Source organism: Eumetopias jubatus, unplaced genomic scaffold (assembly GCF_037043125.1).
Source record: "Eumetopias jubatus isolate StellerSeaLion01/CBP00866 unplaced genomic scaffold, mEumJub1_p1.0 scaffold_4, whole genome shotgun sequence".
Classification (NCBI taxonomy): Eukaryota; Metazoa; Chordata; class Mammalia; order Carnivora; family Otariidae; genus Eumetopias; species Eumetopias jubatus.
Genome location: NW_028274810.1, coordinates 5064938 through 5077649, shown reverse-complemented (window position 1 = coordinate 5077649; position 12712 = coordinate 5064938). Strand labels below are relative to the sequence as shown.

General features: G+C 43.7%; 1 protein-coding gene across 1 annotated transcript in view; it reads right to left on the bottom strand.

The window, feature by feature from the left end:
- Positions 1-12408, bottom strand: part of LOC148164473 (flavin-containing monooxygenase 5) — a 29587-nt gene extending 17179 nt beyond the window's left edge. The window contains exon 1 of the mRNA XM_088022310.1: positions 12274-12408. Coding sequence (XP_087878436.1) covers positions 12274-12408 — 135 coding nt within the window. The remainder of the gene's footprint in view (positions 1-12273) is intronic.
- Between the last annotated feature and the right edge of the window lie 304 nt (positions 12409-12712).

Sequence of the window (12712 nt, the reverse complement as noted above, 5' to 3'; positions counted from 1 at the left end):
CACCCCCGACCTTTGGGGAGGGGAGAGAGGCTGGAAGTTGAATAAATTGCAATGGCCATGATTTAATAATTTCATCAACCATGCCTACATAATGAAGCTTCCATAAAAACGCACAAGGATGGGGTTTGGGGAGCTTCCAGACTGCTGAAGCTGAGGAAATATGGGGAGAGTTAGTTAGAGCACTCAGAAAGAGCACAGAAGCTCTGTGTCTTGTCCCCATACCTTGTCCTATGCATTTCTTCCATTTGGCTGTTATAAGTTATATCCTTTTATAATAAACCGGTAATCTAGTGAGTAAATGGGTTTCCTGAGTTCTGTGAGCCACTATAGCAAATTAATCAAACCCAAAGAGGGGGTCATGGGAACCTCTGATTTATAGGCAGTTGGTCAGTTGTATCAGTAATAACCCGGATTTGTGACTGGTATCTGAAGTGGGTGCAAGTGGGCGGCCCTTTCACAACTTTAAAAGTACATATTACTGCTTCTCCATTTGGAAATTTCCTATCATTCAAGAGTCACATCAAATGGCACTTCTTTGAAGAAGACTTTTCTGTTTTCCCCACAGAGTTAGATGTCCCATTCATATCCAAGCTCTCAAAGGCAACTTAAACTTAACACTGTATTATCCTGTATATGTTTCTATGACCGTGAGGTACCTGAGAACAGGATGTATATCTTATTCTTCTTTGTGTCTCTATCATCAACACAGTGCCTGATATAGAGTGGATGTTCAATAAGTGCTTTGAAATGAATTAATGACTGAATTATGGAGAATGAGTTTGGAGACACATAAACTGTAATTTTCAAGTCTATGTAGGAACATTGAAAATGACCTATAATATACCTTTTGGTAAAAAAAAAAATTAATGTTACAAAATCAAATTCACATTCTCACCATCAAATATATAAAATTACGTCAGCATGGGGCAATAGTATACTACCTATATTTACCCATGTTTACATAATTGTGCATTGTATAACCTCTCCCCTGTCAGATGGTTCTGATATATTTTATTTATTTTAAGCCAATAGAACTTGAAAATAGGAAAAACAAATTGATTTATTAATGAGGTAGTATTTTTCTTTTGTTTTTGTTCAAATGTTGTTTATACAACACCCCTTCATGATTTAAAAAAGAAAAAGCTTCAGCAAACTAAGAATAGAAAAAAAATTCTTCAGTTTGATTTAAAAAAAAAATCTACAAAATACCCACAGCTAACATCATAACTTAATGTGAGAAAATGGACAGTTTCCCCCTTAAAATTGGGAACAAGGCAAAGATGTCCTCTCTCACCATTCCTGTTCAACACTGTACTAGAAATCCTAGTTGATGTAATAAGACAAGAAAAGGAATAGTGGCTGTACCAGACTGCATTCCCCCCAACAGTGCAAGAGGGTTCCCCTTTGTCCACATCCTGGCTAATAACTGTTATTTCTTGTGTTGTTGGTTTTAGCCATTCTGACAGGTGTGAGGTGATACCTCATTACAGTTTTGATTTGTATTTCCCTGATGATCAGTGATGTTGAGCATCTTTTCATGTGTCTGTTGGCCAGCTATAGGTCTTCTTTGGAAAAATGTCTATTCATGTCTTCAGCCCACTTTTTCATTGGATTATTTGTTTTTTGGGTGTTGAGTTTGATAAGTTCTTTATAGGTTTGGGATACTAACCCTTTATCAGATATATCATTTGCAAATATCTTCTCCCATTCCATAGGCTGCCTTTTAGTTTTATTGATTGTTTCCTTTGCTGTGCAGAAGCTTTTTATTTTGATGAAGTCCCCATAGTCTATTTTTGCTCTTGTTTCCTTTGCCTTAGGAGATGTATCTAGAAAGAAATTGCTATGGCCTATGTCAAAGAGGTTGCTGCCTGTGTTCTCCTCTGGGATTTTTATGGTTTCATGTCTCACGTTTAGGTCTTTATTCAATTTTTAATTTATTTTTAGGTGTACTGTAAGAAACTGGTCCAGTTTCATTCTTTTACATGTTGCTGTCCAGTTTTCCCAACACCAGTTGTTGACGAGACTTTTTTCCATTGGATATCCTTTCCTGCTTTGTCGAAGATTAATTGCCCATATAGTTGTGGGTCCCTTTCTGGGTTTTCTGTTCTGTTCTATTGATCTCTGTGTCTATTTGTTGTGCCAGGACCACACTGTTTTGATTACTACAGCTTTGTAATATACCTTGATATCTGGAATTGTGATGCCTCCAGCTTTGCTTTTCATTTTCAAGGTTGCTTTGGCTATTTGGGGAAAGTAGTATGGAGGTTCCCCAAAAGGTTAAAAATAGAACTACCCTATGACCCAGCAATTGCACTACGAGGTATTTGCCCAAAGAATACAAAAATACTAATTCTAAGTTTAGTATAAGGAGTAGAACCATGCTTTCTAGGGCAGGTCAGTCGGGCTCACAGAGCTAAATGCATCACAGATCCTACCCCTGTGACAAAACTCATATATTTATATTCTTTTTCATGTCACTAACACAGCAAAGTGTTTTCTTATGTCCACAAAAACCATCAAGGGGCACCTGGGTGGCTCAGTCGGTTCAGCTTCTGCCTCCAGCTCAGATCGTGATCCCAGGGTCCTGGGATCAAGCCCTGCATTGGGCTCCCTGCTCCGTGGGGAGCCTGCTTCTCCCTCTGCCTCTCTGTCTTTCTGTCTCTCATGAATAAATAAATAAAATCTTAAAAACAAAGACATCAAGCTATTCCAGACTCCTGACTGGACCCCAGGTAGGGTTTACCACGGTGTTAAACCACTGCTTTTTATAAAAGAGAGTGGGAACAGAGCAATATTGGATCAGTGAGTGGAAAAAGAAGCTGTTGCGCTGGGGTTTTAAATTTTCCTACCATAATTAATACATCTGCCCTCTACAAATGTACCTTGATTGTATTTCCTGCCTAAGCACATGACTCACACATGTGAACAGGAAGTTCATACAAGAAAAGAGAATGGGGCAGTGTTGCTCTTCTGTTCCTTTGAGAAACTCAGAATTCCATGGGACAGAAGCTCTCTTAGGACTGTTCTCAAACTTGTCTGCACATTGGAATAATCTGGGGAACTCTAAAAAACACTAAGGCCTGGTCCCTACTCCCAGAGACCCTGTTTTAATTGCTCCTTGTCTAATATGCAGACAAGGTGAGATCTGCTGGTAAGAGGTAGTGTGCTGGCCCCAGAAAGCTCAGGGCACCAGAGTTCATCCCATCAACCTCAAAAGTCTTTTCTCCACACATTCTTAGCTAAATTGCAAAATGCTTGAAGACAGCGGCAGGAGTTTACCTTTATTTCAACATCGTCTAACAAAGTCCAAAGTTCAATATACTGTTCCTGATTTTGTTTTAAAGATGCCACGTCATCCTCATTTATCAACTGGAAAGCTGGGGTTAAAAACTATAGGGCCAAGGTCTCCACACCGGCTGCACATTAGAAATAAGTGGTGGAGAGTTTTATTGGCATCACAGGCCAATAACACCAGAACTTCTAAATGGCCTGACATCAGTATTTGTTAAAGTTCCCCAGATGATTCTTTAAAAGTACCGTCAGTGCTGAGAACCACTGCTGTCTACCCTCTTCTAAGTGTTTTTGCATTCATTCGTCTTTTATTTTTTTGGAGGGGAGAGAGTTAAAAACCTATTCATCTAAGGGTGTTTATTACTTAATTTATATTTTATTTTGTTTTAATTTTATAGCATATTGTATCCACTTGGTATCTTTTTTATATTACTTTTTTATATTATATATACTCTTTTTTTTAAAGATTTTATTTTATTTTTTTTTTAAAGATTTATTTATTTATTTTGAGAGAGTGAGAATGAGAGAGAGAGAGATAGTACATGAAACGGGAGAGGGTTAGACGGAGAAGCAGGCTCCTTGCTAAGCAGGGAGCCTGATGCGGGACTCGATCCTGGGACTCCAGGATCATGACCTGAGCCGAAGGCAGTCACTTAACCGACTGAGCCACCAAGGCACCCCTTAAAGATTTTATTTTTAAGTAATCTCTACACCCGACGTGGGGCTCCAACGTACAACCCTGAGGTTAAGAGTCGCACGCTCTACCGACTGAGCCAGCAAGGGGCCCCTACATATACTCTTTAGAGCTTTGCTACTGGAAATGTAGTTCTCAGGTCATCAGCATCGACGTAACATAGGGGTTTATCAGAAATGCAGAATCTTGGCAGCACTCCAGATTAATCAATCAGAACGTACATTTTGGCACAAATCACCAGTGATTCATATGCACATTAAAGTCTGAGAAGCACTGCTTTGGTATGCTTTAAGGATTTTAAAAATTCAGATTGACTAAAGAATCTTAAAAAAATTTCCAGCATTAAATACTCATTAAATCCTCAGCATTCATAAGGGGTTTATCATTTTAAAGCTATTTCACTCATAAAGTAATGTTAAAGTATGAAAAATCAAAATGATACGTTAGCACCTACTTTCCACCATCAGTCTGAACTAATGTTAATGAGGAGACTAAGAATTGATTGAAATTATGTCTTGAGAACTTATAAATAATTACTACTGGAAAGTATTCAACAATAATAAGAAGGAGGCAAGGGGTAGAGTAAATCATATTCTCCTGTTTGGCAGGTGGAACAGAGAAAGAGGAAGAGAGATAGGAAAATGCAAGTGATGGTACCTGAGAATAAAAATATGGATGTATACTGGATCCCTAGGACCTGTCACAAGAAAAAGAAAAGGGCAGCCCTGAGTCCCCATTGTCTTATGGGACACCTGGCAGCAATGGTGGAATTCCAAAGTGCTTGGGATGATCCCATGTATGAAACCCCCAGTGAATTACTGAAGAGTTAGAGAAGTGGGGGAGAGCAGGACTCCAAATAACAAACCAACCAGGGGGTGGTAGGGAAGCAGGTCTCAGAGGAAATTCTTGAGGAAAACAGCATCGGCATGTAAAACATATTTAATCCAAAATTAATGAATGTTTACAATACCTCAGGATCCACAACTGCGTAACTGTGGAATGTGTGAGAATGAAGGTCCTTGTTTCCACAAGCATTTTAAGCAGCCCCTGAATTGCTTCTCAAGGATTTATTTATAAGACATAAATATATTTGGCACCTAACATGTGCCAGACATCACACTTGGCTCTAGAAATATAATGGTGTGGGTGTGCACATGTGTATGTATGTATATACATGTGTGTGTAAAATGTATTCCATATGATATGCAATATAATGGACACAGATGTAGGTGGTCTTAACAGAAGTCAGAGAGTTATGACAAAATATAGCTTCTTGATTTTCAAGGAAGCAGTTCATATGGTGCTGAAATTTTGCCAGGTGGATACTCAGGAAAAATCCCAGGTTAAGTCTTTAACAGAGAACAAGTCTAAACCACTTTGCAGGTAAATGCCAGAAACCTGATAATCAGGTAGAATGGGGACCTGACCTGATTGCATTGCCTGATAAGTAACTGGTAAACCTGGGTAGGACGCTTACCAAAGACACCAACCAGATGCATGGGCCCCACTCCAGGCCTACTGAATAACAATAACGATGACATCTGGCACTTACTGTACACCTGGCACTGTTATTACTGTTGACATAATTATCCATTCACTTACCCCCACAATAACTCCATGAAATGGGTGCTACTATTATCTCCTTCTCAAAGATAAGAAAACAGAGGTACACAGAGGTCTAATGATTCTCCTCAAGGTCACACTGCTAGTAGGTACAGACCTAGGATTTGAACACAGGCTGTGCGCTTAACTTACATACTATGGGGGCGCCTGGGTGGCTCAGTCGTTAAGCGTCTGCCTTCGGCTCAGGTCATGATCCCAGGGTCCTAGGATCGCGCCCCGCATCGGGCTCCCTGCTCCGCGGGAAGCCTGTTTCTCCCTCTCCTACTCCCTGTGCCTGTGTTCCCTCTCTCGCTGTCTCTCTCTCTCTCTCAAATAAATAAATAAAATCTTTAAAAAAACAAAAAACTTATATACTATGTTGTGGCTGGATTCAAAAGCATAATTTTCTCTTAATTACCGAACACTAATTAACAGCCTTTTCAGTTCATGCCCAAGACTGAGGCATGGGGGTTCCACCAGAGGATAGTCACTCTAGGTCTGAGTAAGAACTATTGTCAAATAAGAGTTAGTTCCCCAAGACAGAGCCAAGGCGCAAAAGGACTGCAGTGTTTTTCAACTAAGGAATGCTATGAAGCCATGTGTGTATGTACGTATGTATGTATTTTAGAGAAAGAGTGAGTGCCTGAGTGGGAGGGGCAGAGGGAGAGGGAGAGAGAATCTCAAGCCGACTCCATGCTGAGCACAGAGCCCAAGGTGGGGCTCCATCTCACGACCCTGAGAACATGACCTGAGCTGAAATCAAGAGTCAGACGCTCGACCAATTGAACCATCCAGGTGCCCTACTATGAAGCCATTTGTAAGTGACCGATCAACACTGTGTTTGTGTGTAGGAAATATGAGACACACCTGGACACCTTAATACCATTCACTGGTTTAGGAAGTGAGTTTAAAAGCAAACCCAGTGAATGCCTGCCTCTCTGAAGATGAGTAAAGGAGGTTGATATTCTTTGGCATGTAAGTAGCTTAATTATCTTTTAAGTAGATGATAACTAAACTTAGTGACAAGTTGCAGGGCTGGATGTACATATTAATAACTCAATTTAAAAAACTGAATACAATGCAAGGGTAAGAAATACCAGTTGCAGGTGCCCTCTGCCCTCTTCTGAAGACAGGCCTTTGAACTAAATTTGATTTTTCAAGTGAAAGAAAAGTTGAAAAGAAAGAAAAGCGCCAGAATTTATATTCTATTTGAGGACTAGGATTATTAGAGAATTATTTAAATTGAACTGGAATTCAAAGAGAAGAAAGAAAGAAAGAAAAAAGAAAGGAAAGAGAAAGAGAGAAAAATAAAGTAAAGAAAAGGAAAGAAAAGAAAAGAGAAAGAAAAAGAAAGGAAGAAAAGAGAGAAGGGAGGGAGGGTGGGAGGAAAAAGGAAAGACAAGACGGTAAGGTCAGAGAGGACTGAAAAGGGGATCCCTGGAAGGAGTTGTAAGCAAGTGTTCTAGATCACGTACTCATTAATGCAGACCGGGAGCAACCACTTTAAATTTCCTAACCACATTACATTTTCTTAAGTTTGTTATCTTGTTACACTCCACCCTCACTGTGCCCCCCCACCAAGATTGTTTACCCTCTTTCAGATAGCCACAAAACTCATTAAGTGAAAATGATCTCTGTGCCATTTTTATTTCCACAGACATCAGTAAAGTACAAACAAGTGATACCTGTGTCCTATTTTGCTCCTAGCCTGTGGTGGGGGGAGGAGAGCGTGAGGAAGAACCTGAATAGAACCTGAGGTGACGGCTGCTGAGAAGAGGGCAGCATGCTGGATTCTAGCAAGTTTAATCACTGTTAAGCCCATCATATTTCCTGACACAAGATAAAATGTCTCATTGCTGGAGGAGGTCATCAAGAGGACATGACCACCGGTTGACTGCACTCAGGCAATTGGAGGCTCCTCACCCCTTCCCCTGCCCTTGGGCAAATCTCCATTGGTGAATTCCACCTCTGGGTAACCAAATCAGTACTGAGGGCAAACATTAACTGGGAATCAGTAAGCCTGTCATCCCTGTACAGTGGTAACTGTCAATATAAATTGCTTGGGGGGGCATAAAGATAAGCAGTCCAAAACTGCACTGAATGTCCAGTAAAAACGTCAGATCCCTCATGGTGGATGACAGCACACTACCGAGAACTGAACAAGGTAGTCTCTTCCCAATCCATGCAGCTGTGCCCAACATTGCCACCATCTTAGATACCTTGGCCAGAGTCCAGGAGTGTGCTGTGCTGTGCTGGACTTAGCAAATGCCTTTTTTCAGTATATCCCTGACCACTGAGTCACAAGACCAGTTTGCATTGACAAGGGAGAGGCACCTGGGTCTTTCAAGTGATTCCCTAAGGCGCCATGCACAGCCCCAAAATATTTCATGGGATGGTAGCCTGAGACCTGCCCTGTTTTCCTTGCCCACATCACTAAAATGGGTCCATTACATTGATGATATGTTAACATGGGAAGATTTGCCTCTGCTGGAGGCAAACCCGGAGGCTTTGCTGGAGCCTGTGTGAGAGAGAGGATGGGCAGTGAACCCACAAAAAACTCAGGGTCAAGGGAGCTGTCTGGTCAGATGAGACTTGTGTTGTCCCAGAAGCTGTGGTTGATAAGGTGCAAGGCTACCCAATCCCTAAGAATGTGAATGAAATGCAGGCTTTGCAAGGATTTAGGGACTTAGGAGGACTCTTATTTCCCACCTGGCACAGTGTCCCCATTTCTTATACCACCTGGTAAAGAAAGGGCACATGTAGGACTGGGGATCAGAGCAGCAAGCTGCCTCTGAAAAGGCCAAAATACTAGTAAAGCAGGTTAGAGTTCTGGGCATCTCCCAAGCAGGACTACCATTTGAATTAGATGGGTCTGTGACTCTGAATATATGGGCTGGGCAGCAGTACCTGAAATAAGACAAGGAGAGAGTACTCCTAGGATTTTGGTCTCAGCTCTGGCAAGAGAGCAAAAACCTGCCTCACCCGCATAGAGCACCCTTCCAGATTAAGCCTCTCAGTAAGGAACAGAGCACTGTGGTAAGAACTTCCCTGCCCATCAAGGGATGGGATGAGAATACGTTCCATTTACCCACCTCTACCATAGCTCAAATTTCCACGGTGATTAAGTGACATGCCTATTTGCAGCAGAGGTGCACCCGGTCCACAAGTCTACTAGAAATGCAGGTGCTGCTAGGACCTGTGGAGGATGTAGATCCTCCAGATGCCCCTGCCCCTATACCTGCTGTGTCCCTGTAGCCTGTAGGGAGGGAGTGGGGAAATTCTAGCTGACGCCCAGTATACACCTGGGTCTAGTCAGGGCAATCCCTTCAAGAGGACTAGGAGTGTGCTGTGTCACTATTTTGCCCAAAAATTACCCCATCTGGGCAGGAAACAGGAACAGAGTACAGTAACCAGTGGGCTGAACTCAGAACAGCTTGGCTGGTGATTCATGAGTTCTGGCTGTTACTCCTTTGTTAACCCTTTGCATTGACAATTGGGCTGTTCTAACGGGATGAAACCTATGGCTTGGTCATTGGGAAGCCAAGGGGTGCATGATCGTGAATGAGCCCTTGTGAGTATCAGGATATGTGGAAAGACATTTGGGTTCCCCTATAAGAGCCTGAAGTAGAACTCACTGTTTTCTAGATCCCTGCTCATAAAGCACTGACATCCCCCGGCAATCAGGAAGGTGATACCTTAGCTCGTGTCACCCTTGAACTATAGGGACTCAAGTTAACTCAGTAACAGCATGTCCTGTGTGTTATAACCGATGCCAAAGGCGACTACCAAAGGAATCTGGTGTTCTCAACCAGGGAGGGATTGGCAAATTGATTCTATTGCCTCAGTCTCCCCGAGTGAAGGTTATACGTATACCATGGTTTGTGTGGACACAGCACCTGGCTTAACCCAAGCTTTCTCTGTGAATGTGCAAACCAGGCTGCCACCATTAGGGGGTTATAGAAGCTGAGTACCATGTATGGATACCCTCATCAGTAGACATGACGGGGTGGTCCCATTTCAAAGGTCATGATGTGCAAGACTGGGCAACAGTCATGATAGTGAATGGAGGCTCCAGCTCCCCTAGAGCCCCCGAGCAGCAGGGTTGGTAGAAAGGAAATGAAAGGAGATGAAATTACTAACAGGTGAAACCATTTTGGCCAAGTAGACAAAAGTACTGTGCCAGACTTTAACACATTTGCATGATCAACCAATAAGTCCTAATTACCCCATATGCCAGACTGGGGACTCCTCCTAAGGCCCTCGATACTGTAAAGGTGTGGAAGTTGTGGAACCCAGCCATTGCCCCAGCTCTCACCAAGATGAGCATGCTGTACTGTTGAGAACACAGGACCCTGAGAAGGGCATTATCTACTGGGATTTGCAATGGTAAATTCTGCTGGGATGGGAGAGTTACTTCGCACTGGGATCCCATTGTCCTGCTACAAGCTAGACTTGTTGAAACATACTATACCTGCAATGGAATATGTACCATTGAGAGAGGGGGAGAGGATGGGGGTCCTGGTCAGGCATATCCCACCCCAGTCCATCTCACACCTGACAGTGCTGCCTCGCCTGGGCAACCTGGACGGTATACGTGACCTGGTCCAATTCCTAAAACTGCAACCACCCTAATGTCTAAAGATCAGGCCTTGTCATTCTTGTAACAGAGGAACATCTCCCCATACAAGTTCCTACTAAATATCTGTTTGACCTGAGACTCTGCTGCTCCTTTGGTGTCCAGGTACACGATGGGCACCTGACAGAAATTCCTTTCTATGGTGGGCTCACCCCTATGTCCAACAAAGAAATCAATCCAACTGATGGCTATGTGGGAAGCTGCCCGTCTCTAGCTCCTCAGGATTGCCATGGTGAGAATCACCCCTCCAAGAAAAACACTGAGAGGCCCTAAAGCCGTACATTAAGGAAGAACAAATTAGGACTAGCATTCTTGGTTCATCTGATCTTACCAACACTGATCCAGAAACCTGGCCTGGGGCACACAGTACCAATAACACTGGGCATGGGTCTTCTTTTCCTGTCTGTCAGACTACACAGGCAGCCCATTAACCTGCTCACTGGAAGGGTCCTAGAAATACCACCGTCGAGCCAGATTTGGGATGGGTTTATGGATATTTGAACACCCAGGCACCCCTACGTTGGGAGGAGAGAAAAGTCATTCGAAACAGAACCAACACAACTCTACTGGGAATACAGGAGGGATGTCACTGGAACTGTGTGGTCAGTCACTCTGCCATATTAAAGGAGAGTGACCAGTTTGGTACTAACTGGTTGCACCACCCAGGTATTTATCGGGTAGCCCGGAAAGGGGCCTACTGGTTGTGTGGAACAAAATTTTGGCCACGGTTCCCACCTGGGTGGTTGGACCACTGCACCCTGAGTTTTCCCTGGGCATAGGGGAGAGTTCCCCACACCCGTGGAAACAAGACTTGCCAATTTCCCTCACCTCAAGGCTAGATGGACACGCTGTGTTTTCACTGACACGGACTACAGCCGCTGTCTTCGTTTCCTCCATTGGCCCGGTGGATGTTATAGTACATATAGAAGTCCTTACGAAATTCACCCAGCAAGCATTAAATGATAACCAACAAACCTTGTCCTTACTGAATACTGCAATAGCTCTAGTGGGAAGAGCTGTCCTCCAAAAGAGAATGGCTTTGGACATTATTTTTGCCTCAGAAGGAGGAACCTGTGCCATTATCCAAACAGAATGCTGCGTGTTCATACCTGATGAGTCTGCCTATGTATCACCTATACTAAATCACATGAGAACATAAGTGAACACCGTGAGTGAGCCAACCCCCCAGACAGGGAATTTAATCAATCAGTGGTTCGGAGCCTGGGTTCCCTGGTGGGAAAAAAAAATTGTTTTGGAAATCATTACCTTAATCTGTGTTTTCTTTTGCATGTGCCTACACTTTTACCGTGGTACCTGACTCCCATGCAGACAGAAAGACAGCAAATGGGCCACCTCCATGATAGCGAACCCCCTTGCTGACTCCTCAGGGGACAGCATAGAAGAGGGGGCTGTGTGACATTGTAAAAGCTGGTCAGGAGAGGGGCGCCTGGGTGGCTCAGTCGTTAAGCGTCTGCCTTCGGCTCAGGTCATGATCCCGGGGTCCTGGGATCGAGCCCCGCATCAGGCTCCCTGCTCAGCGGGAGTCTGCTTCTCCCTCTCCCTCTGCCTGCTGCTCTGCCTACTTGTGCTATCTCTCTGTCAAATAAATAAAATCTTAAAAAAAAAAAAAAAAAGCTGGTCAGGAGAGGTGGCATACTGGGGGGAAGTCATCAAGAGGCTGTGCCCACACGTTACCCAGGAGCTGGACCCTCAGAGACTTCTTGGCATGTACATCTTGCTGGCCTTGCTAGTGATGTGGTGCTGAGACCATGTGCATGGTACTGATTGAATCCAGTTAACATATAGCAGGTGTGGAGATGTACTTGTCTTGCTGCTGCCCAGGACACGCCTCATATGTAAGTTCCCTTACTTATTTAAACTTGCCACCTGCCACCCTGGAGTCGCCCGCCTTTTTCTTGGGTCTCTCTCTGCCCTCCATGAAGGGGACCAGTTTCAGATTACACCTGGGATGCTCCTGAGGTTGCAAACTAACACTGCGGATGCCTAGTTTCAGTGCGGGTTCCAAGTACTGAAGAACCAGGAGACTTACCTGGAACCTCCAGAGCCCTCCAATGTCATCAGTTCTTTCAAAGCAGACTGGCTCCAGGCCTTCTTCCAGGCAGCACTTGATAGAGGAGAGCCCACTCACACCTCCCCCAATCACTGCAATGCTTTTCTTGGTCATGGTCTCCGGATATCTTTACCAGGCTAGATCAATGTAACCTGTCCAAAACAAACAAACAAACAAAAAAACAAAAGACACAAAGCACACCTCAGTGAACACATTTCAGGGAAGAAAGATCTTGGCCATGGCATCCTCCCAATAAATGCTGCGACAACAGGTGCTTTAGGAGAAGCCAGATTCTGCTGTCTCCCCGGGCATAGGGAATCCAACGAAAGGAATATGTGAGCCCTGCGTCCACAAGACCCGAAACAGAGAGCCCTGCAGTGGCAGCCTAACTCACTGCCTTTCCTGTAGTGCCTGGCGG